Source organism: Capra hircus, chromosome 5 (assembly GCF_001704415.2).
Source record: "Capra hircus breed San Clemente chromosome 5, ASM170441v1, whole genome shotgun sequence".
NCBI classification, from domain to species: domain Eukaryota; kingdom Metazoa; phylum Chordata; class Mammalia; order Artiodactyla; family Bovidae; genus Capra; species Capra hircus.
The window spans coordinates 74,577,233-74,604,902 of NC_030812.1; the positions used below are offsets into that span (position 1 = coordinate 74,577,233).

Consider the following 27,670-nt stretch of genomic DNA (forward strand, 5'->3'; position numbering starts at 1 on the left):
TTCTATGACAAACTGTTTAATGTTCCATAATGTGCAGCTTCTGAGGGGAAAAAAAGCCCATTAAAAATCCACAAGCTGTACATTCTGGTAACAGAGTGGCTGGCCCCCTCCCCAGCCATCCCTCTGAGAGGCAGGACAGGGAGGGGCGCAGGTGCTGTGAGAACATGGTCCTCGAGTGTGCTCACCAGGAACACACGCGGGTTAGTGCCTAAGGGTCACGGGGGTGGGGACATGACATTTACACAGGGGAGAACCACAGACACACATGTGACACGAGGGTCACAGGTGACGGTGGACTGGGGAGGCCACAGCGCCCCCGTGGAGGTAAACACAAGAAATGTCAGCTGGATGGGTGGGTGTCACACACGACAGGCTCAGAGGCTCCTGTGAACAGAAGAGGCTGTGGAGGACTCCTCCAGTGGTCCAGCGACCAAGACTCTGTGCTTCCACTGCACAGGGCACAGGTTCAGTCCCTGATCAGGGAACAAAGATCCTGCATGCCACACAGTGAGGCCAAAAAAAAAATTAGAGGCTGTGGAGCCAGGAGACCTTGTGAGCCGAGGGGAGGGGCAGACTCGAGTCCACCCTGTGGGATCTTGGGTGTGCAAACCAACGCACAGGACTGAGAACGCAGATGCTCTGAGGAGCGCCATGAGGGACAGGACACAGATGTGTGTTTGAGACCCACGAGAAGGGTCCGTGGAGACACAGGGCCAGGGGAAGGCCCAGAGCAGCAAGTCCAGGGGTGGGAGGGAGCTCTGGCCAGGGGCTCCTGTGGGTGAGAGAGCCCACAGCCGAGGGCCCCATGTCAACAGTCCCAGGGTTGAGGAAGGCTCAGGATGGGAGGACACTGCTCCACTGCAGATACCAGGGTCCCTGCTGGTGGCTTCTGGAGTGAGGGAGGAAGGTGCAGGCATTCCAGGGGGGCCCTCAGGCCTCGCTGCTGCTGCTGCTGCCGCCGCCTCTGGTGCTGCCACGTTCCACCCACACGAGGCGGGCCTGCTCCTGCAGGATGCGTCCCCGCACCACCTTGGCCAGCTCCTCTGAGTGGCCCCACTCGTGGGCGGGCACCTGCACCCAGGAGCAGGGCAGAGCCCAGAGCACATGCTCCGAGCTCCGGCACTGCCGCAGCAGCTCGGAGTCCCGCCAGCCCGGCCGGCCCAGCAGACCCCTGCCAAGAGAGGACAGCAGGCCGTGGTCAGAGTGGGGGATGAAGACGGACAGTGAGACAGAGAGAAAGGAATGGACTAAGACATGGAGAGTCAGAGAGGGAGGACGGACAGAGGCAGTCAGAGTGACAGACAGAAGGCAAACGAAGAGATGGAGAGAGAGAGAGAGAGCAAGGCATCCAAACAGGAGGAAGTGCAGGGTCCCCACCCCTCCTCCTGGCCCAACTCACCTGACTTCCCGGACATTCTTCTCAGTCACCTCCACGTGGATGACGATGGGGTAGATCTCGTTCTGGACCAGCTCCCGCACGCCCCGAGCACCCAGCTCCAACAGGCAGTGCTTCTTCTCAGGGTAGGGGTGGTCAAGGCTACATTTTACTCCCAAGCCAGAGACCCTAGCCTCCCTGCCCCGTGACTGGGCCCCCATAACACAGCCCCCTACAGGTTTCAGCTTCCCCATCCACCTTGGCAATAAGGAAAGAACTGGAAGGGAAAGCCCAAGACTCAGGGAAATAAGTCACTTTCCCTAGACCTTGATCTGCAGAGGGCGCTGACCCCACCCTTGGCAGCCCCAGGTGGCTCCCAGGGGAGCGGCAAGTCTGAGACAAGGATGAACAGATCAGATGTATCAGCCAAACTCTCCAGGGTGAGCCACTTGAGGCAGAGTGCCCCAGGCTACCCATTTCACAGGTGCAAAGACACCCATGGAAGGGAAGGGGCTTGCCCAGGGTCACCCTCTGCTCCTGGGCCCAGAGGGCACCACCCCCATACCCCACCCCAAGCACCCACCTTCCCAACAGACTCCTGGATGGCACGGATCCTGCTGCCCAGACCAGGGGCAGCAGGCCGAGCCTTGGGGGCTCCGGGTGCTGACAGTGTGCACTGTTCCTCTCCGGAGAGGCTTTCTGCAAAGCAGAGAAAGGCACAAATGAAGGGCCAGTGGGCTTGACTGCCCCACGGTACCACCTTGCCCTCCCATCTTCAAGTGCGCAGGCTCACCTGCTGGGCACACTTGGAAGTCCAGACGGGAGCTGGGCAGGTCTAGGAGGTTGCGGATGAGCCGGGGCGCCAGGCACTCAGGCAAGAGCACCACAGGCCGCAGGGCAGACACCAGCAGGGGCCGCACCAGGCTGTAGGGTTTGAGGCTCTGCTCTGGCTCTGGGCATGGGAGGGGACAGGATGTAGACGAGATGAGGGTGCAGGCAGGGACCCAGCTCCTCGCTGCTGGGATGGCCAGCCCCCTCAATACTCAGAACCCCAGGGCCTCCTCTCAAGGCCCTTATCTTCTTTCCCTTCCTAACACCCGCTGCTGGACTTCACTGGGACTGTCCTCCTCCCCATCCCAGGCCTCACCCGTGCCCCCTACAGGCCATTCTCCTCTTGGCAGCTGAGGCAGGCTTCAATGCTGAAGTCAGATCCTGTAACTCCCCTGTGTTCAATGCACCAGTGACTTCCCACAACTCTCAGGAAGAAGGCCACATCCTCCACGTGGGTGACCCAGCCCTGCCGGAGCTGGGGAGGCAGCAAGCCACAGATCCCCTCACTACAAGCTCTATTCTGACCTCACAGATCAGCAGCTGTAATCACAGGACCTCTGCATACCCTGGTGGCCCAGTTAACTCTCCTGTCAGAGCCTAGGTCATGCCTTCCCAAGCTCCCAGGTGGGCAGGGACCCCTCCTACCTCCCCACTCCCCTCTGGCACAATGCATGACAAGAGTTATGTGCCTGCTGTACTCCGTGTCCTCCAAGCATACGACACACAGCTATGCCTCTGAGTCTTTGCCTTCTGCCTCGCATGGAGTCTTCATCCTTGAAAGCTCCAATTCAAACAATCTCCCTTCCAGGAAACCTAACCAGACTTACCCTCAGAATTGCTATTTGTTCCTCTGGGCTCCCCTAACCCCCCATCCTCCTTCCTCCAGGAACTCTCTCTGGGGCCATCACGGCACCTGCCACCATACTCAGGCAAAAGGCACAGCTGTGCACACTGCGCCAGACAAAAACAGGCCCATGCTTGCCCGTGCCTCACCCCTGGTCACACCTGGACACACACCAGCTCCCTCCATCCTCGTGGCCCATCTCCCACCAGGTCCCTGGCCTGCACCCTGCCCCTGACTGGAACCCTCCCACAAGCCCTTCAAGGCCAAAGGGAACACCAAGGCCAAAGGACACCCAGATGGGCACATTCCTGGAGCCCGTAGGCAATGGCTGCACCTTTGCACCTGGGCACGCACCTGAGCAGGGCTCCAGCAGCAGCTGCTCTGGGGAGTCCCCAGGAGGACTCCCCACATGCTTGGGCTTCACCAGTCGCAGCTGGTCCAGGGCACGCTTCTTTAGCTGGTGAGAGAGTAGAAAAAGAGGGGCACCTGAGAGCTCAGCTCCGTCCCATCCTCAGGGAGAAAGGGCAGGTCATCACAAGAACCCCCTCTCTATCTGGCTGTCCCCTGCCCCCGCCTGGCTCAGTACAGCCCCCGAGACAGAGGCGGGTGACCATTACTAGGAATCCAGGGAAGTAAGGCTGCTAGAGCTAGTCAGAGCTAGAAGAGCCTTAGGTCTGCCCCCAAGTTACAGATCAGAAATCGAGGCCAAGAAGGACCTAATAAGATGTAAGAGACAAACTCTGGGGTCTCTTCCAATTAATCAGCAGTGTAGGATGGATATAGAAACACCAAAATCGACACTGCTAATTATAACAATCGTGGTTGTTGTTGTTCAGTTGCACAGTCATGTCTGACTCTTTGCGACCCCATGGATATCAGTAGTTGACAGGTGTTAAATAACGTGACAATGGGACAAATGCTCACTAGATCCCACATGCATGAACCCACAAGACAGGTAAGGGTTCCCCATTTTACAGATGATAAAACAGAGCCTCAAGAGAGGGTCAGATGGTCGGCCAAGGTCACACAGCAAAGAAGGAGCAGAGCTGGGATGCAAACTCTGGAGGCCTGGCTCTAAAGCCCAGGTTCTCCACCTTCTCTTTAGTACCATGGTCTCTTGAAATATTTAACCTCTCCGAGCCTTGCTCTGCCTAGGCGCATGGTCCAGGGATCAGAAAAGGGAGTGTGACTATTGTTCTGTTAAGTGCTCACCACATGCCACCCATACTTCTGAGCACCGGGCACAATGCCTCACTTCCCCCTGTCAACTACCTGGACTGGAGCCCTATTGCTATTCTCTTTGATGGACACGCTGGGAATAGGATCAACCAAGTCTAGGTGAAGATGCAACCAAAATGCTCACCAAGAAGATGAGCAACCAAGTGGCTGGGGTCTCCTCCCCCAACTTCCAGAGAATGGAGCCTGTCCTCTCCCTTTTGGCTCCCCCTCCCGAAGCCCTCACCCTGTCCTCCGCAGCCCAGCTTACATTACTGCGGGGGCCCCGGTGTCGGCTAGATGGCAGGCATTTCTCCTGAACTTCCAGGAGCTGCTGGGCTCTGGCGGGAGGGGGTGGGGGAAAAGGGAGGTCATGTCATGAGTTTGCAGGGAGGTGGGGAGTTCTTCACCTTCTCTCCTCCAGCCCCCTCCCCCAATCCTGTCCCAGAGGACGGCGAGGGACTGTGGGAGGGGGCCGAGAGTCCCCCATCCCAGTCCCGGCTCCCAGGGCCGCAGGCTGTGTCACCTCTGATAGTTGGGCACGGTGCCCCGGTCCAGGTCTCGCAGGGTGAGGGGGTCAACCCGCGCGCAGAACCACTCCTGCCGTCGCTTATATGCCGGGTCCACCAGGCGCAGTATCTCCTGAGCTCTCACACACAGGGCGTGGGGGTCAGCCCGCTCAGGCAGGCTGAGGTTGGCTCGAATGTAGAAGGGCTCAGCTCCTGGCTCCTTCACCCAGGCATCCAGGGCCTCGTGGAAGGACTGGCAGGCTGAGTGTGGACAAGGCAGGGGGCAGCAATAAGGACAAGGGAAGGAGAAAGTCAAGCATTAACCTCAGAAAGGCCATACCTTCCCCTTCTTAAAATGAGAGTCCAAGGCCCAGGGAGGGAGGGGATTGGCCCCAAGCCACCAAGCCCACTGGGGACAGAACCAGGACCCAAACCCAGGTTCCTGGACTCCTATCCAGAGCTCCTTTCACTGTAAGTTGCTTACTGAGGACAAGACAGAGGAAGAGCATAAGAAGAGACAACTAGCAAGGGGAGAGCGGTGTAGAAGGGAAGAGCAGTAACAGGAGTCAGGAGGCGAGGCATCCCCCTCCCAGGCCGCGGCTGTCCCACCCACACTATGGACTGGAGGAACCTTCTCGTGAGCCCTCAGTTCTGACCTTCCAGGACTCCTAAGTCCTCAGTGCCTGCCCGCCCCAGGCCAGGTTTACCCTTGAAGTCCATCAGTGGGAGCGTGGACGTCTGTTTCCGGGGCAAGGTTCTCTGCTGGGCCTCGCCTTCCAGCCCTGCCCCCTCCAAACCAGCAGCCTCTGCCCTTGGCTGGGAGAAAACCCAGACAGGGAGGGAACTGAGCTAGCTTCCCAGGACAGCCCTGAGGCCGAAGAACACCGCGTGTGGGGGTGACCATGTCTCAAAATTCTGATGCTCCCACCTTACAGGGTGCGTGCCCAGCCAGACCCTGCTCCCTGCAACTGGCCTCCCCACCCAGCGTGGCTCAGTCTGGTCTCTCCCACGTGTAAGGGTGGGGATCTGTCCAGGTGCTATCAGTCTGCCCCACCTCCCAGCCCCTGCCCAATCAGATTTCACTTAATGCTGGCTGAGGCGGGGCTAACCGATGAGCCCGCCTCTGCTTCGACCAATCTCCAGAAACTCCGCCCAATGATCTAGATCCACCAATCAGAGGGTGCCCAGCCCCAGCTAATATACCGATTCCACCCCCCAGCTCAGAGGGGCGGGGCCTCACCTCTCTTGGTTCTACCCTGGCCGACCCTGGCCCAGAGAGCACCCTCCGCACAACAGCCCCAGACCAGCTGTCCCCGAGGAATGACAGGCTATCTGGGCCCTTGTCCTGGGGCTCAGGTCCCCCCGGGGGACTCCAGCCAGACACTCGGATAGCCAGAGACCTGAGCAGAGAGAAAGGAGATGAATTAGCGTTTAGTCAGTATGTTGATTCAGTTCAATATCCTTGGAGAACTATAGTGATGCCCCAAAGATGCCAAGACTGCCACCCCAGGCCACTGCACCCGCTGGAATGCTCTTTCCCTTCTTTTTGCCTGGCAAATTCTGCTTATCCTTCATTGTTCAGGTCAAAAGCAACCTCTCCTTCCCAAAACCCTCAAACCCCTGCACACAGTGAGGTGAAGCTTCTTGCTGGAGCACCCTGTTTTTCTATTTTCCCCTTGGTTTCCTCCCTCAATAAAATGCCTTGAGAATCAGCCCTCTATCATGTTTGGCTCTGGATCCCTACCACCAATCACAAGTGTCTGGCACATCTGGCAGATGACTAATAAAAGCTTGTTATGCTCATAGTCTAGGGCAGGAGGTCACCCTTAAATCATAACAGATCAAGGATGGTTACTGCTGGCAGTAGGAGCATAAAGGGAGGGGCTTCCCAGAGGAAGCAGCAGCTAGGCTATATGAGGGTGAAGAATAGAAGTACTTCTGGAACAGACAGAATCCTATGGTTCCAGACCAAAGAGCTGGTATAGGCAGAAGTGTGGAGAATAGGACACAATGCAGAAGAATTTAATAACAACAATAATAACAGTAGCATCAGACACTTACTGGGTGCTTCCCATGACTAGACACCATGCTAAACTCCTTGCCCTAATTAACTAATTTAACATCCTGGGAAACAGCTCCCAGGAAAGGCAAGCTGGAGCCAGCCTACGGAGGGCAAGGAATGAAGGTATCTGACCTTCCTCTGGTGGTCAGTGGGTACCACTGACCGTCAGGACAGAGTCACCAAATCCCTGTCCCAGGAGGACTCTGCCTATCCCTGGATGAGAAGTGGTGAAGCCCTGTGGCCAGACTCAGAGAGAACTGACCACAAGTCTCCCCATGACCCCTCCTCCATGGTTCTAGGGAAAGGGAGAGGTCAGGCTCTGTGGGTGTGCCCCAAATAGAGAGGGAGCCCAGGAAAAGCTTGGTCATTCACTCACCTCCCCATCTACCCTGGCAGCTTCAGCCACACAGCCATACTGCCCCCTGCTGCCTGCCCAGGGTGGGCAAGGCTGCAAAGACCTTAACCCAATCAGTACCCATGCAGGGGAAGACCCTGGCCCTTGGGAGTCTAGCCTGGCTCCTGCCCCCTCAGTCAACATAGAGGACCAAGACCCAGGGGCTAGGGATAGACATGGGTGCTGGGGACATCTGGGCTGCCTTTACAGGCTCCTTCAGCCTCGGGACTGTCCTGGCCATATCGATTGGGCACAGAAAGGCCTGGGCAGAGATGGGAGGCCTGAGGCTGGGCCTGGCTATGCTGCCCAATGGCTGAAGCCACAGCTATCAGCTGCAACCCCAGTACTAACTGTGCTCTAGCCTTTGTAAGCGAGCTGGCCACTTGATTCTATCTCCACATCCATAAAGCAAGGACAATGATGACACTCATTTCCCACTGTGGGTGTGAGGCTTAGACAAATATAGAGATAATGCAGGTAGAGGTGGAAACCAGAGGGCTCCAGGGCTTTCCAACTAAATGGGTTATGAAATTCACTGGGTCATGACCAGCACTGTTTTTGAATGGAATGGAACAGAAAATACAAGCCTGCCTCCCTTCAAGTAAATCCAACTATCTTCCTGTGACCCTTTTGTTCCAGGCACTTGTACTGGATTTCTCCTGCAGCGAAGAGTTTGAGAAACATGGTGTGGAGGGCATCAGCAGGAACTCTGGGGCCAGGAGGCCTCTGGTTCTCAGCAGTCCCATCTGTGTCTATCTACCTCGTTGTACAACTCAGTAAGTTTAAACACTGGATGTTGCTGAACAGTGCCCAATAAAAACTAGACATTCACTATCACCAGTTGTGATTCAGGACAAGTCACCTCTCTGTGGTCCAGCTTCCCCTCACCCAATTTCAAACCCACAGACAGATGACCACTGTTGGCTTCTCCAGTTGAGGGCCCAGTGAGAAGACTGCATTCAGGCCCTCCAGGTCCATCTGCTCAATCCCTACCCATGCCTGCATGCCACGCCCCCTCCCTGCAATTCCAGCATCAGGGCAATTCCTTAGTCGTTTCACCTTTTCAGGCTCAGAGACCCAGCTTGGGCATCCTCTCCTTCAGGATGCCCTTGCCCACCTTCCTGAGGGACCAAGTGACTTCTCTGAGCCTCCACAGCCCCAGGCTACTACCTGGGGGCTCACAGGGTAGGATCCAGATCAGGTCTCTCAGACTCAGACCTCAGCAGACAAGCGGGTGGGGAAGAAAAAGGAACATGGTAGAGGGCAGGGGTTACCTGCTCCAACCTCTCAGGAGCTCTTAGGTTTCTGGCAACAAGATCTAATTGATCCCAGTCCTGCCTGTGGGAAGGATGCGGGTCCCCATCCACCAGGAGAGGGCTCCCAATCCTATCCCCCAGTGTCAGCTCAGGAGTCAGGTCACAGGGGAACAACAGGAACTGGGCCAAGTCCTTCACTCTGCCAACCCTGAGCATCATGAGTTAGGTGGCTTGGGTGAGTGTTGCCCTACACCCTAGGGCACTGTGGGAAGATCCCTAGGTTCATAGGTCAAGGACCTATGAAGCTGAGATGTAAGCGTGTCACACAGATTACCTCACTGAATCCTCCCAACCACCCTACGGAAGCCATCTGTTATTACCCCAACATAAGAGAAGAGGCGAACTGAAGCCAGGGGAAGTTACAATGGCCAAGGGTTACACAGCTGGTGGGTGGTGGAGTTAGACAATGACCTACCCCAACCTTCCCTGTGCGAGGTCAGCCAATGCCGGAGATCCTGTCTTTGTGACAAGAGCGGGCAGGTATGGCCCTTCCCAGGAGATAACACCCCAATACTCTCCCAGTGTCCTCCCCACCCAACATGTCGCTTTCATTCTTTTCCACCTGCCTTACCATCCTCCGTCCTGGCCCAAGGTTCTGGGAGCCAAGAGGGGCAGGGGAGACCAAAGAGCTACAACGCCCAACACACAGGGAGCACTCAACACAGGTGGAGGTTAAAGCAGCTTCAGTGGGGACTTCCCTGGTAGTACAGTGGTTAAGAATCTGCCTGACAAGGCAGGGGACACGGATTTGATCCCTGTTCTGGGAAGAATCCACATGCCATGAGGCAACTAAGCCTGTGCGCGACTACTGAGCCTGAGCTCCAAGAGGGGGGCACCACAATGAGAAGCCTGCACACCAAAACTGGAGAGTAGCCCCCTCTTACTGCAACTAGAGAAAGCCTGTGTGCTGCAATGAATATCCAGCACAGTCAAAAACAAATAAAAGTTTTTTTAAAAACTCAAGTAGCTGTGACGAGAGGAAGGGACTCTGGAATCCCCAGCTCCACCACCAAGTGGCCATGGGACACATTCCTGACTCTGAGCCTCATTATCATCTGTATATGGGGCTTGCAGGGCTACTCCGAGGATTAAGCCACAACAGCACCAACAATAACTAAGAGCTAATTTCCCACTCACTACGAGCCAGGCACTGCATTTAGCACTCTAGTAAGAATATGAGAACCTCCACAATGACCCCAAGGGACAGGTACTACTGCGAGCCCATTTTACAGAGCAGAAAACTGAGGTAATGAGAAATTAAACGAGTTGCTCAAGGCCCCACAGTAGCAAGTGACAGAGCCAGGGTTTCAGCTGGCTCACAAGTCTGTTTGGATCCCGCCTGTGCTCTGACCTGTAGCCCTGCCTCCAGCCCAGGCCATGTGCAAACAGTGCTCCCCAGTCCATTAGGACTCGCACATCCCTGAACCCCCATGAGTCCACCACCCCCTTCTCTCTCAGTCCCCCAACCCTGCCCCAACCCCTCAATATGTGTTCCTCCCCCATCTCCCTCCTCCCCAGGAACTGCGTGGGCATCAAAGGTGGTCCCATGATCACATGGGCCAGAACCTCCAGCTCCCTCTGTGGCGGAGGCCCTTGGATAGCAGCCAGGACCCCTGCTGCAGGCCTGAGCAGAGGAAGGGAGGAAGGGCCGAGGCAGGCAGGAAGGGAGGTGCCTCCGCCCCTTCCCCCAGAAGCACGTCCTGCACAGTGAGAAACAATGTCACACTGGGCCCTGTGCCGAACCGTGAGAGTGGGGGCAGGGGCCTGGCCAAGCTGCTTCCAGGAGGCAGGAGGCTCCCGGTGCTGCTCTGCCCTGATTTCTTGAGCGACCTGTCCTCTGTAAGCAGCATCCCCACATTCCAGCTCTGACATTCAGTGCTTCCTATGCCCTCCCCAAAACCCAAATCTGGTCAGGTCATTCTGGAGCTTGGCCCTGGCACCTCCTAGCTGTGTGACCTCGGGCAAGTCGCTTAACCTCTCTGAGCCTCAGTTTCCTCCTCTATAAAAAAGGGGTAATCATAATAGAGCCTACCTCCCAGGACAGAGGGAATGTTGTAAAGCAGCCAGGAGCCGGCCTGGCGTTTAGTAATAGCTAAGCACCATCCCCCCTCCCCTCGCCGCCCAGGTTTCCCAGGGTGCACAGCACCACACTTCTCCAGCCTGACTCACAAAGCCTGCCCTAGCCTCGACTTTCATCTTTCCCCCTTCCCCCTTCCCTGCCCTCACGCTCCAGTCACCACCGAACGCCAGGCCTGACCCTGGACAGCCTCTGTTCTCTTCTTTCCATATCACCCAGCTGCCCTCCTGGCCTGCTCTCTCCTGGCTGCGTTCATAGGCCACATAATCAGATCAGCCTCCTCCATCGCCTGTCCTCCTGAGATCATGGACCAGGAGAGCCATGCACCCACCCAAACGCACAGAGCACATGGCCTGCAGCATGCTGGGAGCCGCCAAGGCTCGTGTTTCCAGTCGTGGGCATGGGGCCAGCTCAGCTGCAGGGAGCCACAAATGACAAACTACCACCACGCCACCCCACCCTCAGCACAAAGTCTGCTGGGAGGCTCAGTCCTGCTGGGAGATCTGAGCAGGGACAGGCACGCAGTACAAGTAACAGTTGCCACCTACCAAGCACTCACCACACGCCTGGCAAAGCAGGGTGCTTGGCTGCCACAAATCCTAAGCCTCCAAACACCACCTGCAGAAGACATTGCTGTGCCCTTTACCCCGATGAAGAAACTGAGGCCCAGAGAGGTGAAACAACCAGCCCAAGCCTCCCAGACAATGGTGACAGCATATGAATTCAACGTCTGCCTCTGTGCAAAAACCCAACAGTCTGACAGAGGCATGAGCAAGGGCTTCTCTGCTGCTCCCTCCCACCTCACCCCTGCTCACCCTTCTCTGGGGATCCGGACCAGCCCCCCAGCTCCACCCTGCCGCAGGTGACTGCAGTACCTGTTGAAGAGATCCAGGCCACAGCCTCTGGCCAGAAGGCTGTCCGGCTTTCCCAAAGGCCACACGCTGTCGGAGGACGAGGACGAGGAGAGGCCCGGGGACCAGGGCTTGAGCGTCACACTCCCTGGGGAGGAGGGGTGAGGTTCAGGGGCGCCAGCAGACCAGGGAGGGAGGGCTGGGTCCATGAGAAGGGGTTGAGCCCCTTGAGCCCAGAGATGGCTCAGGGCCCAGAGACCTTGGCAGGTTGGAGGCCCTGGGAACACACTGGACTCACAGGGCTCAGGGCTGGGCCTGGGTCGAGCAGGGTGACCCTTCAGTTTCCTGGAAGAAGGTGGAGGGCGGGCTGGAACTGAGTAGCTCCACAGAGCACAGCTGAGACCAGGAGAGAGGATCAGGATGGGCTCAGGATGAGAGGTGGGAATCAACTCCCCCAGGGCCTCCTGAGCAGAGCCTCCCTGCTTAGGGGACAGCAGAGCCTCAGGGAGGGGGCGCAGGCCAAGGGCAGCATAGGTAGCACCGGCCTCAGGTGGGTTCCCAGACGAGCCCTCCCCGGGGAGCCCCGGGGCCTTTACCTGTGATGTCTGACATGCTGCTGAAGGACCTGGGCAGAGAGAGGGCGGGAGGGGCCAGCACTGAGCGCGGTGGGCATCCAGCCCCACCCCCTGCTCCTGTGCCCGTGCTGCCCCAGTGTCTGGCAACCCCCAAGCACATGCACGCTAGACTCCTAAAGTCACAGGGCAAGACGCTAATATTCTGACCGTGCAACTGTGCCCATGTCCCTCCACCTAGAAGGCCACCCCTTCTGGTCTGTAACGCCTCTCCCTCTAGGAAGCCTGCCCTGACCTCTCATGCCTCATCCCAACTCCACTTTCTACTGTCATTTGTAGCTCCAGGGTCTGCCTCCCACACTAGACCATGATCTTCCCATCGCACACTCATCATGGCGGGTTCACTCATTACATCAAGCCAATGACGGGGGACACATGCCAGGTGGCAGGCTATCTCCCGCCCTCAGTCCTGGCACCAATCATATGGCTCAGTTTATCTGGCCCCCATTTTCTGCTGCTGCCTGAACCTGCAGCCTTTCTTGCCTGAGATCCTTGACCCCTGAGAACCTCCTCCGTGTCTCCTAGTCCTGAACACCCAGGCTTCCCCCTGGATTAAGGCTCTTTGACGCTTAACCTCCAGTGACTCTTATGTCAGGGTACTCAGCAGGGACTGAGCCCACTCTGCCCTTTGACCTTGTCTTAACCCCTTGGTTACGCATATGACTCCTGGGACCTGGGTTTCCATAGCTCCAGTCATTTAAGGGCAGCAAAGGGAGGTGACAGCCTAGACCTGACCCTGGCATCAGGGATTCTGGGAGGCAAGAGTAGTAACCTCCCACCCCGGGCCTCTTCCTTTACCTCTTAGGGGGCGCAGGGTCTTCCTCTCGCTGCCGGCGGAGGATGGAGCCAGCACTGGGTGGAAAGGGCAGGATGGAGAGGCGATTGATCTCCTTCTCGTTGTCCATGGCCTCCTCCTGCAAAGTCACAGCAGGGCCTGGTCACCCCCACAGCACCCGCCCACAGCTCATTGTGCCAAGTTTGTGCTCATTTCACAGACAGGAACTTGAGTCCAGAGTGGACAGGCGGGCTCTGCGAAGTTTTGGTATGTGAATGGCTCCCCAGGTCTCCTGGCGCCCGAGCCTAGGCCCAGCACTGAGCCAGCTTCTTTGGGAGTTTCAACAAGGCGCTTAGCTTTTGTGGGCCTCAATTTCCTCTCATGGGAAATGGAATGGTCAGCAAACTGGAGAGCCCCCTGTGTGTCAGTAATAATATGATGGCCACTGTACCCCCCACATCTGGGCTAGGGCAGGCATCTTACCGAGGTGTGGGGCTCGGGCCCTCCCACGACAGCCGCCTCCCCCGCTGCTTCTGGGCCTCCCAGCGGGGATGGGAACTCGCTGAGGCTCCAGGTGCTGCTGAGGTTGGAGCACAGGGAATGGGAAGAGGCGCAGGCCTGGAGAGGAAAAGGAGAGGGAGCGGTCAGCAGCGCTGGGCCGGGGCCAGCCACCACCATTTGCTCAACGCCCGAGTGCTGGAAACAGGGATGACGTGGGGAAGGAGGGAGCTGCATTCCTGCCCTCATGGAGCTCACAGCCTAGTGGAGGAGACAAACTATAAACAAGCAGGCAGATGAAGGAATTAAGGCTCAGCTTCCAAAAGAGCTGGGAAGGAAGCTACCTAGGGTGGGGAAGGCACTCAAAGGGCCCACCCGGCCAGGGGGCCATCAAAGTGTTTTCCAGGGAAAGTGTGGTTAGAACTGAGAACTCAAGGATAAGTACGTGTTCAAGTCGGGGAGGCAGATGGAACAGTCAGAGCAAAGGGCCTGAGGCAGGACTGACACATTCTAGGAATCAAAAAGCTGCGACTAGGGGATAGTGTGGGATCAACAATGTACACACTGCTATATTTTAAATGGATAACCAACAAGGTCCTACTGTACAGTATGTGGAATTCTGCTCAATGTCCTGTAGCATCTTGGAGGGGAAGGAAGTATGGGGGAGAACGGATACACATATATGTACGGCTGAGTCCCTTTGCTGTCCACCTGAAAACATCACAATATTATTAATTGGCTATATGCCAATACAAAACAAAAAGTTTAATTAAAAAAAAAAAAGTTGAGACTGAGAGAACCAGGCTCGAGGTAGACAACTAAGGGAACCACCCTGTAGGACTTCTAGGGCAAAGTAAGCCACTGAGGATATTTAAAAGTCAAAAATCACAGATTTATGCTTCTTTTGTTCTGTTTCTTTAGGTAGTACACTCCTGGTGGACTGATCCTCTTTAAGCAAACCCAAGATAGGAAAGAGGCTTCCCCGATGGCTCAGTGGGTAAAGAATTCGCCTGCAATGCAGAAGACACAGGAGATGTGGGTTCAGTCGCTGGGTCAGGAAGATCCCCTGGAGGAGGAAAATGGCAACCCACTCCAGCACTCTTGCTTGAAAAATTCCATGAAAAGAGGAGCCTGGTGGGCTACAGTCCAAAGGGTCACCAAGAGTCAGATATAACTGAGCAACTAAGCACACACACAAAATAGGAAAAGCCTTTCTTTTCCTATCTTGACAGAGATCTGAGAGCCAGAGTCTGATTTATAAGGGATCTGGGGGCTCGGCTCCACTGTTGGACAGCTATGTGATCCTGGGCAAGCCTCTGACCCTCTCTGGGCCCTGTGCAATGAGGCAGCTGTACTAGTCGGTCTCTGAGGAACTTCTAGGGCACACATTTTGCATTCTAAGATGCTCACCAGCCCTCAGGGAGCTGGGGTTCTCCAAGTGTATGCTAAGACAAGCTTCAAACTGTTTTTCGAGCCCCAGGTGTAACCTCAGAAACCCGGAGGGCCCTACACTCCTGTCCTGTTCCCTGATATACCAACCCCCACCCATCCGAGCTGCATTTTGTCCACCTTGGCCAACAGCCCCCTCCAAGACTGGCATGTTCTTGACCTCGAATGATGACTCCAACCAGGACCCACATGTTTCCTCTCAGAGCCTGCATCTTCCCAGGCCCAGGTGAGCACTCCCAATGAGTCCCCCACGTCCCCACCCCTGGTTGAGGTCTCTCACCAGGTCTTACTCTGGCCGAGAGTTCCAGCTTGGACTCCTGACCCTGCTCACCTTGAGATGGGGCCCCCCCTGGACCCGCTGTAGCTGCACCTCCAGCAGGGCCTTGGCGCCCTCCAGGCTCGTGAGCGCCGTCAGCAGCTCATCCCGCTCCACCTCCAGGCCTCGGACCTGCTTCCGGTACTGGTCCTTCTCAATGAGGCTCTGCGAGTACTGCAGCTGAATACGGTCTCGGCTCTGGATGGCCTGGCAAGAGTGGGCAAGGAGGGAACTGGGACCAGGAACCGAAGGTGACATGCTAGCTTAGCTGTCCTGGCCTCTGACCTCTCAGATCAGGCCAGGGGGTGGGGGGGCGGGGTGGGTAGCAACAGGACCGGCAGCTAATGTTTATTAAGAACTTCCTGCACGCTTGTGCCCTGTGCTAAATATTGGCTCATTTAATCTTCACACTAACTCTTCAAGTTAGAGAGCCTCCTTATTTTCATTTTACAGGCAGGGACACCAAGCCAGCAGAGACACAGCTGCAGAGTCCAGGCTCGTACCATTTCCCAGAAACAACTCAAAACTCTTCTATGGGACACACTGTGTATGGGGGACTTTATTCCCAGCCTCCAGGGTTCAAAACCCAGCCCAGTGCACCCAAAGAACTTTTCCACACAATGTAGACCAGGGTGCCCAAGAGCTGGGTCCATGCCCATGGGGATCTACCACCCACTGTCTCAGAGGGAGCAGGGGTGAGAGTCTCAGGGGCTAGGAGCAACCAGGTGAAGTGCAGATTCTTGGGACCATCCCAGACCGGGGTTGAAACCTGAAATCTGCTTTTTCACCAGGCCCCCCAAGGCTCATGTGTAGATGCCAACTGCTCCAGGGATTCCAGGGATTCGAACAAGGACAAAACCTGCTGCCCTCCCCGCTGCATGGGGAGCTCAGACGAGGAGGGCTGGGGGCCTTGGCCCACCCCTCAGGAGGTGAAGGACTGGTACCCAGGGCCTGGGAGCCAGAACTTTTGAGAATCTTTTCACCAACAAACATTTGAAAGCCTTACTCTTGATGTGAGGAGAACAAGGATTCAGATGCAAAGACCACCCACACCAGCTTTCATACCTGTCCCAGGAGCCCAGCGAGGCAGATGTGTTGAGAGGGCAGGGCTGGCATACATCAGCGCTCAGGTCCCCTGTCTGTTTCTCCTGGCCTACATGCCCCATCCTAAACTGACCAGTATACTGTTTGTCTGCGATTCCAGTCCCACCTGCCTCTCCCCATATTCCCCTGGATGGGAACGAGGACTGGGCACACAGCAGGCAGGGCTCACCTGGTCCCTCTCCTTCTCGATCTCCTCCAGCTGGGCCAGGACGGTGGCCATGCGGTGCTTGTACAGGTCACAGTCCTTCTGCAGCGTACGGTGCTTCAGCCGCAGGTCCTCCATCTCCTGCAGATACTGTGGGTGCAGCAGGGTGGAGCGGGATGGGACACACCCGGGTCAGACTCCAGGGCTGGGGACCATGGGCAGGAGCCCAGCAGGTCCAGGGAAAGGCCTGAGCCCCAGTAATGAATGCCCACCTCCCCAGCTGGGTGGCCTGGGCTGCTAATTGACATCTCCTCACTGGGCCTCAGCTGCCTGATCTGTAAAATGGGGACAACAACCCATCCCAACCCACCTGGGCCTCCTCATTGCAACTGCAGTCTGCCCCCTTAACCCACTCCGCTTCCTCCACAGCATTCATCACCCTCCATGACATGAAGTGAGGGACTGTGGATTACGTATAGAGCGTCCTGTTTGTCTCCCCTGCTAGAATCTGTCCCCCCAGGAGAAGGGACCTTTGTTTTGTTCACAGATGGACCTCAACACATATTTGAGAACAAACGAATGCACAGCTCTTGGCACGGGACCTGGCACACAGCAGATGCTCGGGGAAAGCTGGCTGAAGTAAACGGGGGATGCGCATTCCCCCACCCCCAACTCCCCAGGAGCTTCCCCAGGCTGTGAGCTAAAAGGCAAGTGGGGCAAGGCAGGGGGTGTATGGGGAACGTGGACATCACCTTGTCCCGCAGCTCCTCGGCCCATTGCAGCTCCCCCTGCACAGCATGCAGCTTCTGGCACAGCTCCTGCCGGCTGTCCTGCGCCTCACGCCAGTCATGCTCCAGGATGTCTAGGAGGATGCGCTCGGAGCCTGGGGCCCCTGGCCGGCTTGCCTCCTGCGGGGGCGGGTGTCAGAGCTCAGTGCTGCCTCAGCCCTGGCTCCGGGCCCATCCTGAGTGTAGGGTGAGGGGGAACACATAGCCCTCAGGCCCAGCCCACTAGCTTTGCCCCCTTGGCCGAGAGCCTTGGCCTCTCTGAACTCCGGCTTCCCCTTCTGCTGAGTGGGTGTGGCCCCAGCAGCTCTGCCCACCCTCCAGGGAGCATCTGGGGTACAAATGAGGTAAGTGGATGAGGGCGTGCTTGGACAAGTTGGACCAGGATCTTATTCCTCAACAAGAACCAGGCCTGTTCTCTCTTGCTCTGGCCCCAACCCACTAGCCAGGACAGAAGATGGATAATATTTCCAAGACCTATTTCTACCTTCCTCCTCTGGCCTGACAAGGGGTTTTCACAGGGTCTGAGCCTGGCCCAGGCAGGGAGACCATGGGCCAAAGATCCAGTCCCCAGACCCACACCCTAGCTAGACACCCCCAACCCTATAAAATACACTAGAGCCCTAGCTTCCTCCCCAACTTCCTGTGAGGAGTGATGGCCAGCTGGCAGGCCCATGCTGTCCCTGACCTGCCACAGGACACTGAGCAAGCCCTGGGGCCACCCAGACCTCAGAGGTCTCAACCTTTCCACAGTCAGACTCCTTTACAAATCCAGGGAAAACTGGGGGCCCACTGCCCAAAAAAGCGCTCACACACAAAATCAGATGCACAAAATCAGTTTCAAGGAGTTCAGAGGCTTCCTGAGTCCCCCCTCCCCCAGCCCCAGACCCCAGACTCAACACCCAGGGAGAGCTGAGGGCCTCCACTCAAGAGCTTAAGAGGCCAGCCAGATCTCAGATCCCTGGATCTAGAATCCTCATTTTCCAGGCCTCAGGGGGACAAGTGAGCAGGAGGGTCTCCCCTCCCCCCGTACCTGCTGCAGGCCTTCCTGCAGCTCCTGCAGCGAGGCCACCAGCCGCTGGTTCTCAGCACGGAGCTCCAAAACCAGATCCGCACTGTCGGGCTCTTTCTCTTTCTCCTCAGCCCCAGGGAGTGACTCCCTGGCCCTTCGCAGCTGCGTGCACTCTTCCTCCAGCCGGCTCACCTTGAGCTTGAGCTGATCCACCTGGAGCCCAGGACACGGGTCAGCTCAGGGAGGGAGCACCAGCCAGGCCAGAGGGCAGACAGAGGTCCCGCTCCTGCAGTCCAGGGTGCCTCCCCCATTCCCAGAGGGGCCCAAGCAGGTATCCTTCCTGGACATGTCTACAAAGAAGCAACAGGCTGGACCAATATGACAAGGCCAAGCCACCCTCCCAGGGGAATCTGCCTCAAGGACTTGTGGGTGGATGGGCCAGATCACAACACACTTGTCTGTCCTGCAGTTCTGACATTGAGCACAGGCAACTGAGCTCAGCACCAGCATAATGGACAGGAAGGAGGGCTGCACCAAGAACAGGAGGACCCAGGGGCTGGGCCCAGCTCGGCCTCTAACTCCGTGTGGCCTTGAGCAAGTCATGGCCCCTCTCTGTGCCTCAGTCTCCTCATCTCCCAGGGGAATAAGGAGGAAGACAGTTTTGAGGGTCTCCCCCAGCCCAAGAGCCAGGACGTCCCCCCTCAGAAAGCCTCCCTGCTCAACATACATGCACAGAACAGCCATGAGTCTGATCCTCCCTTAGAGATATTCCTATCAGAGCCTCCATGAGGGATGGTTATGCTATTGGTTCACTCCCAACACAAATTCCAAATCTGGGGTCCAGGTTTCAATTGTACCATTTTACCCTCCATCATCCTGAGCAACTCACTTACCTCCTCTGGGCCTCAGTTTCCCCATCAGTAAAATGGACCTATTCAATCCCCCTGCTCTTGCTCCACCATCTGCCTCCCAAAGTCATTGCAGGCATCAAACAAGAAAGCAGGTGGACAGACGCCTTTAAACTACAGAACTGATGGGGGTGTAACAGTGGCTATTTTTACAGCTTTGAATAAAATCCCTCCCCCCACTGTTACCAGTTCAGTGTGGGCAGACAGAAACTGATCAAGGGGGCTGTGTGGGTGGCTGAGTGGTGGCCACGGCAGAGATGTATGAGCAGCTGGCTGGATTATGAGTGTACTTAGCCCAAGTGATTTTCCAAATTCATGTGGGGTCTGAGGTGGCTAGACAGCGACGTGAGGAGCAGCAGGTGGCAGGCCACGAAATGAAGTCATTGTTGGAAAACGACACAGTGACCTCTGGGGCTACACTCAGGCATGCTGATGTCTGGTGCCCTAGGAGCACCCTGGCCTTGCCTGGAAAGGACTCCCAGCCTCCCAGCCTCCACAGCCTGGCATAGCATTCTCCAACCCCCACCACCCCACACACGCAAGGATCTGGAGACTGGGTCAGGCAGTTCCATGAATTAACAGCCCACTCCTCCTCCGCAGAGGACTCAGAAAGAAATTCATGACTCTCACATTCCTTTCCCCTCACAAAACCCGCTTTGTGAGCCGCTGGAGAAAGACAGCTAGTTACAAGGGCAAATGTGGTCACACCCTCTCCAGCAAACTACAGCCACACACCCCGACCTCCTGCCTGACCCGAGACCGGCAGGCTTCCCAGATGAGCTCAGGAGCCAGGGCACCTGGGAGTCTCCGCCGAACACCAGGAAATAACAGATGCATTTAATCCTGGTATACAAACTCACTTAGCACAAAATTATAGCGTTCATTCCTCTAAGTTTATGTTGCTTAGAAATAACAGCTCATTAAATTTGCACCTTATAAAATACAGTATTAAATAACAGCCACCACACACCTGTCTGGGGGGGAGGGAACCCAAGCTGCCAGGAAAAAGCATGATCAGCTGCTCTGTTCATCTCCACCTGCAAAGCCTTTGTTAATTGCAGAAAAGCTCCAATAAATTAAGGCAAGTGTACAGTAGCTACATTTAAAGAAAAGCTTATCTATTAATTGAATTTCATCCCTTACCCTCCACCAGCTAAACCGGAAAAAAAGCAGCTGTTCTCTGCCCACTGGCAGATTTCTTTACCCCTAGGGCCATCCTAGACCTTCCCCAGTGGCTCAGCGGTAAAGAATCCGCCTGCAGTGCAGGGGACGCAGGAGACCTGGGTTTGGTCCCTGTGTCAGGAAGATTCCCTGGGTCAGGAAGATCCCCTTGAGAAGGGAAATGGCAACCCACTCCAGTATTCTTGCTTGGAAAATTCCATGAACAGAGGAGCCTGGCAGGCTACAGTCCATGGGGTCGCAAAAGGGTTGGACACAAGTGAGTGACTAAGCACACACATGCTGTGCACATTTCAGCACCTAGAGCTGAAATGCTGACACACAGGGAACCTCCAACACCCCATCATCCCTCTACCCAACCCCAGGAGGCTCCAGACAGGTGCACACACACACAAGGCACCCCCCACCCAGTCACATGCACATATCCACCACTTCAGCAGACCCAACTTACAATCACATGCAACCCAAAGGCGAGACAAACTGTGCTGGCCACAGCCCCTCCCAGCACCCAGGGACCAGTGGCCGTCACACTGTCCTCTCTGAGCAGGCTCTCCCCACCAGGCTCCTTCCTCACCTCGCCCCACTCCCAGCAGTGCCCAGAGTAGAGTCAGAAATTCTCCATCTTGGAACCCTGGGAAAGTACTCCAACCAACCTGTCTGTGCCTCAGTTTCTTCATTCATACATGGGGATAATAACAGGGCTCTACCTGACCCCCATTCCAGTGGAGTTCCCAGGAAATTATAGGAGTTGATGGACATCAAGCCCGGAGGACCATGCCTACTACACAGGCGATGCTATATTGCTATGATGTCACTGCACCCTGACCTCCCACTTCAAGGATGAGGAACCTGAGGCTCAAGTGGGCCTGGCAGCCTGGGTCCATGAACCTGGGGCCTCAACAACCCCCAGTCAGGACTCCTTTCCCCAGATGCCCCCCCCAACCCGCAATGGCACCCACAGTCACAGGCTCTAGCACACCAGTGCTCTCACACTTAAACACGCTCATTGTGGACATGCGACCTACTGTCCACGGCCACCTCTCACCCCCTGGGGTGCCCCAGCCACAGTTGAGGCTCATGGGGTCAGGGGGCTTCAGATCCCACCATCAAAATCCCCCAGTGGAACCTTGTGCAGTACTGCCAAGGACAGCCTACTGTGTGCCACCTGTGTGCTCAGTCACTTCACTCGTAGCCCACCAGGCTCCTCTGTCCATGGGGTTCTCCAGGCAAGAATACTGGAGTGGGTTGTCATTTTCTCCTTCAGGGGATCTTCCCCACCCAGGGACCAAACCCTGCATCTCTTGCCTTGGCCGCAGGCACTGTCAAATCCTTGAGACAGCGCTCTGCAGCGGTAAAATCCCAGCTTTATCCCCATGTGAAGACCCAACGAGACACCAAGAAAGAGGCTCAGTTTCTCAGCTTGTAAGAGGCATGGCCTCGTTCACTTATAGGGAGAACTGGGTGAGATTTCGTCTGGATGGGAGCAAGAGGAACAGCGTCATGAGGCAGAAGCCAGCAGGGGCACCAGGCAGCCCTGATTCACATCCGGGCTGTGCCACTTGCTGCTCTATGACCTTAAGCAAGTCCCTTTACAATCTACACCTGTGTCTGTACTTCAAAACAAGAACGTGGTACGTGGTATGTTTGTGAGATTACATGATGTGATGCGTGTAACCTACATAGCATAGAGTCATACTTAATAATATCGATAACAATGGCTGACCAATCCAGGTTTCGAGCACTAACCCTGCACCAGGCCCCGTACATGTCTTAAATTCTGTATCTTAAATCTGAGGAATACTTCTACCTCAAGGTCTCTCTGCCTCAGCACTTGCAGACCTTTAGAACTGGACAGTTCTTAGTTGTGGAGCTCTCCTGGGCTCCAAGGACATTTAACAGTGTCCCTGGCCTCTACTCACTAGACGCCAGTAACACACTCCAGGTTGTGATGATCAAAAGTGTTCCCAGACATGGCTAAAAAGTTGCTAGGGGCAGGAGGAGCAAAATCAACCCCAGCTGAGAACCACAGTCATAACTCAATGAAATAAGCACTATCAATATCCCCATGTTTCAGATGAGAAAACTGAGGCGCAGGGTGGAGAAGGGACTTGCCCATGGACCAGTAGCCAGCAGATGGTGGCTCTGGGACACCAGCCGGCTACCATATTACCATCATTTTTTGCAAAGCTGCCCCTTTCCCGTAGCACACCCCACCCCAACCTCCCCAGGGCCTACCGCCAGCTGCAAGTCCCTGCTGCGCAGCACGGCTGAGTTCTTCTCCTCGCTGAGCTGTGCCAGGCGCATGGCGATCATGTAGTTCTCATCCTTAAGCCGCAGAAGCTCCAGGCTCCCAGCCTCCCAGTCCTCCCGCAGCCGCTGGCAGCGCTCCTGAGCCTGCTGTTGCTCCTGAAGCCGCTGCTCCAGCCCTGCTCGCTCCTCCTCCAGCACCCGGCCCCGGGCCTGCAGCTGCTGCTCCCGCTGCAGCTGGCTCTTTCGAGCCTCCCGCAGCCGCCGCACCTCTGTCATCAGGAACTGGGTCAGGCCCTCAGGCCCTTCCTCATCTGCCAAGGACAGGGCAGAGAAAAGTCGGGTCAGGCAAATAAAATCCAGCAAGATGGCAGACCACACAGAAAAACCCAAACTGGAAAAACACTAGAAGAAAATATTGGAACCCATTTTTACAATATGAGGACAGGGAAAGGCTTCCTAAACAAGGCAAAAATAAAAAAACTATAAGAGATTTCTAAATGATGACAGAGGTAAGAAGCAAAGTTAAAACACAAGTAACAGAGTAGGAGAAAATCCAACACATGACACAGAGTCACACTATATAAAGAGCTCCTACAAATCAATAGCAAACAACAAAATAAAAATATGACCAGAAACTATCAAACTGCAAATTCCCAAGCAAAAAATGACTGGTAAACATAGGAAAGGGCTTCCCTGATAGGTCAGCTGGTAAAGAATCCACCTGCAATGCAGGAGAGCCCAATTCAGTTCCTGGGTAGGGAAGATACCCTGGAAAAGGGATAGGCTACCCATTCCAGTATTCATGGGCTTCCCTGGTGGCTCAGACAGTAAAGAATCTACCTGCAATTCGGGAGACCTGGGTTTCATTCGTGGGTTGGGAAGATCCCCTGGAGAAGGGAATGGCAACCCACTCTAGTATTCTTGCCTGGAGAATCCCCATGGACAGAGGAGACTGCTGGGCTACAGCCCATGGGGTCACAAAGAGTTGGACACAACTGAGCATGTATGCATGCAGATATGCAATGAGGAACATATTTTCCTATGTTTGTGCTGAGCTGTGCTTAGTCACTCAGCTGTGTCCCACTCTGGTCTGTCCCACTCCATGGTCTGCTGCTGCTGCTGCTGCTAAGTCGCTTCAGTCGTGTCCGACTCTGTGCGACCCCATAGACGGCAGCCCACCAGGCTCCGCCATCCCTGGGATTCTCCAGCCAAGAACACTGGAGTGGGTTGCCATTTCCTTCTCCAGTGCATGAAAGTGAAAAGTGAATGTGAAGTCGCTCAGTCGTGTCCGACTCTTAGCGACCCTATGGACTGCAGCCTACCAGGCTCCTCCATCCATGGGATTTTCCAGGCAAGAGTGCTACATATGTATATTAATTTATGTTATCTTCACAACACTTAAGGTAGGTACTATTTATTGCACCCATTTTAAAGACAGACAAATCCAGGCACAGAAATGTCAAGCCATTTGCCCAAGGCTAACTAACCTGTTGAGTAAGCTGAGTACATCTCTCAACAAAGTGCAAACTTAAAACAACAACATATTATTTTTCATATATCTAACCACAAAAAATATTTTAAAATGATCCCCAGGATGAATGAGGGTATAACAAAAAGGGTGCTCATACACTGCTGGAGGGACCCATGTTGTGTGTGTGTTAGTCGCTCAGTCATGTCCAACTCTGGGCGAGCCCATGGACTGTAGCCCACCAGGTCCCTCTGTCCATGGGATTCTCCAGGCAAGAATGCTGAAAGTGGGTTGCCATTCCCATCTCCAGGGGATCTTCCCAACCCAGGGATGGAACCCAGGTCTCCTGCACTGCAGGCAGATTCTTTACAGACTGAGTCACCAGGGAAGCTACACATTCTCTAAGAAATATGACTTCTCAGAACTTCTCCTGAGACACACATGTGCACAAAGATGCATCTAGAAAGTGTTCCCAACACTGTAATATTTGCAAATAACACATCAATAGAGGATGTGTTAAATAACTATGGCACATTACTAACAAACATGATGCAGTCATTAAAAACAAGCATAACAGAATAACACTGGTGGTGGTGGGGGGGGAATGAATCACAAAAATCACTTGTTCCAAGAAAAAATGAAATACAGAACAAGACATGTAAGATGATCCCCTGTGTATGTGTGTGCGTGTGTGCATAATTGTCAAAGTGTTACCAGCAGAGAAGAGCTGACAGAAGAAGTAAAGATCTTTGCTGTTTATTCTCATCTCATGGCATGTTTGAATTTTTTACAGAAGAAACTGCCAACTGGTACTTGTCGGCCACATACATGTCTGAGAACAACTTCAGGGGTAAAGAGCTACGTTAAGTGTGTGGGCTCTGAATTTAGACTCTAACTGCATTACAAACCGAGCCCCACACTCAGCCGGCTGGGGAGGCCTTGGGCAGACAGTTTCAGCTGTCTCTGTGCCTCAGTTTCCTTGCCTGTTCAATGGCCACAATGGGAGTGCCCCCCTCACAGGGAGGGGGTAAGGAATCTGCGCTGGCACCCATGCTGCTAGCACCCACAGCAGACCCACTCACCGAGGATCATGGAGCAGCGCTGGGCAGGCTCTCGGCCAGTGAGCAGTGTGAAGTGCTCGGGGTAGTAGAACTCCAGGGCTTCCAGGAAGGCCTCATAGCCCCTCTTCCCCCGGCAGCGCAAGATGTCCATCAGGCGCCCTGGAGAATGAGGGGTGGGTGTCCAAGGGTCAAGGTGAGGGCTGCCCCCAGCGCCTAGCTGCTTTCTCCCTCTGCTCCCCGCCCCCGCCCCCGACTACTCCAGGGCCCACATTCCCCAGATCTCTGAACCAGTGACACACACTGGGGCCTGACTCAACACACCAGAGGAGATAGCCTGTCTGCTGCAGCCAGGAGAATCAGGACCCACTCGCCCACCATCACCAGTGGCAAGTGTGTTTCAACAGCACCTCAAGCCCCTGCCTGCCCTCCGCACAGATACAGGGCCAGCAAACAGAGCCTGCCTTTACAACGGCACAGAAAAGCCCCCTCCATCCTCAAAGGCAAACCAAAATATCTATCCCGTTGACCAGTGCCTGAAATTCCACCATCAGACCCTCATTGCTTCGCCAGCTCCGTTCAGGGGCACAGCCTACGGGAGAAGGCACCCTCAAAAAACTGGGATGGGAAAATAAAGAAAAATAACTCTCCGAGAAGTATGTGACACACAGAAAGCGGGGGACAGGGGGAACCTATGAAAGCAAAGGACACAGGAACGAGGCCAAGTCCACCAGCTGTGACCGGGAGGTCCCAAGCCCGGCCTGAACCGCAACTACAGCCACCCCCTTACTCTAAGGTGGGCCAAGGAGGCGGGAGAGAAATCCAGGCGCGGTGTGGACACGGGGACACGCTAAAGGAGGCAGGATGGCGGACACAGCAACCATCCCACCCTACCGGTGTGGACACCAAGGTCCCGGGGATCAGAGCCCTTGGCCGGTCGGCCCCAAGAAGGCCCCAGGGAAGGCCGGCCCCGCCCGCTCAGGCCCGACCCCGCGCCCCCCACGGCTCACCGGTGCGGTTGACACGGCACGGGAAGCGGTAGGTGCTCAGCACCTCCTCCTCGTCCTGCTCGTCGATGACCCGGCATTGGCGCAGATACGGCGTGAGCTTGGCTGGGTTGAGGGTGCGCGTCAGCCGGTGCCGGACGCCCTCGATCCGCTCCCACAGCGCGTCCTCCTCCGCCTCGGACCCGGACCCGGCCCCAGCCTCCTCCTCGGCTTCCCCAGCCTCGGCTCCGCCCGGCATGGCCGCGTCCTCGGGGTCTGCGGGCCAGAGGCGCGCGAGGGTCAGCGCGGACGCCGGGGGCGGGGTGCGCCGACCGATCCCAGCTCCGGGCGTCGTCCGCAGGACCCCTCGTATCCCCCCGGCTTCCCGCTCCCCGTCCGCCCGGAGGATGCCCGGCCCCCGAAACCCCGGGACTCACCCCGCACGCCAGAGCCGCCTCGCACTCCCGGGTCGGCGCTCGGGCGGCGGCTCCTCCGGCGCAGGGGGGCGGGGTCGGCGGCGCCCCCGGCCCCGCCCCCGGCCCCGCCACCGCCCGGGCTGCCCGGACCTCCCCACATCGCCGCCCGGGTCCGGGCCAAGCGTCCGGACGGCCAGCCACCCGCACGTCCGCCCGCAAGCCCGGCTCCCTGCCGTCCGGCCGCCGCGCGCCTCCCCCCGCTTCCTGTTTCCCGCCGGCTCTCCCGGCCCTGGCTCGGCAGGGTCCGGGCGGCCCGCCCACACCTGCCCGGCCTCGGGGCGGGGCGGCGCCGGCGGGACACGCACGCTGACAGCCTCCAGCGCGCCGCCACACACCTTTTCCCGCGCGCACGGGGCACTGGGCACACGGCGTCGGCTCCTCAGCGCCCAGTCCGCCGCTCGCACCTGGCACCTGGCGCTGACTTTGGCTCGCAGCGTACACGGCGACCACAGGGCATAGCAGTCACTCCGGCACACGGCACATTAGCAAACCGTGTACTCGGAGTTAAAACGCCCCACACAGCCTACACATCACCCCAGCCCCGTGCAGATGCCACACCCCCAGTGCAATTCTATCTCTTCGTCTCAGGAAATGACCATGCAGTGTGGAGCCAGGACACCCCGTCCCCAGGGTCTCTCCCAGGCCCTGAGGACTTCTGTGGCTGGGCTCAGCTGGGAGAGCACTGCTCCGGGAGCAGGAGATCCAGATCCCACTCCAGCCTCCAACCTACCCTTGTCTCTGTGTCCCCAAATAAATTGTCAGTTCTGGCACCTCCTCTCAAGCTAAAGGGCTGCCCCTGGGTGGGCAGCAAAAGACAGGAGTTATGGCTGCCTTCTCAGAGATCAGAGTCGGAACTCTCTGGGCACCAGCCAGGTCCCTCCTACATAGTTTCACTGGAGAACATGAAGATCCAGAGACCCACTTCCCAACGGGTGTTCCTCTAGATGCTAGACCCAGAAACACTTGGGAGTGTTGCTGTAGTCCAAGCAAGGAATCTACACTCCCCAACCCCCTTGTGGTAATCACTTACCACAATAAAGTGAACACCCACATCAGCTGGCATGGCGATACCATCTCTTCATGGGTCAGATACTGCCAGTGGGGCCTGCTGAAAGTGAGGAGCAGAGGGGCAGGAAAGAGCTGTGAGCTCCCCAA

At 56.3% G+C, this 27,670-nt stretch overlaps 1 protein-coding gene across 1 annotated transcript; it reads right to left on the reverse strand.

Annotated features, from left to right (window-relative positions):
• CARD10 (caspase recruitment domain family member 10) lies at positions 1–26,573 on the reverse strand. The gene is made up of 21 exons (XM_018048310.1): positions 26,477–26,573; positions 26,064–26,315; positions 25,078–25,215; positions 22,513–22,838; positions 18,212–18,403; positions 17,146–17,301; positions 16,418–16,543; positions 15,160–15,351; positions 13,365–13,499; positions 12,905–13,020; positions 12,071–12,099; positions 11,499–11,622; positions 6,015–6,174; positions 5,482–5,590; positions 4,792–5,035; positions 4,537–4,606; positions 3,405–3,507; positions 2,169–2,327; positions 1,959–2,074; positions 1,400–1,512; positions 1–1,171 (listed from the first exon to the last, which is right to left on the reverse strand). The coding sequence occupies exons 2-21, from the start codon at positions 26,296–26,298 to the stop codon at positions 931–933; spliced, it is 3,084 nt and encodes a 1,027-aa protein (XP_017903799.1). The 5' UTR covers positions 26,299–26,315; positions 26,477–26,573; the 3' UTR covers positions 1–930.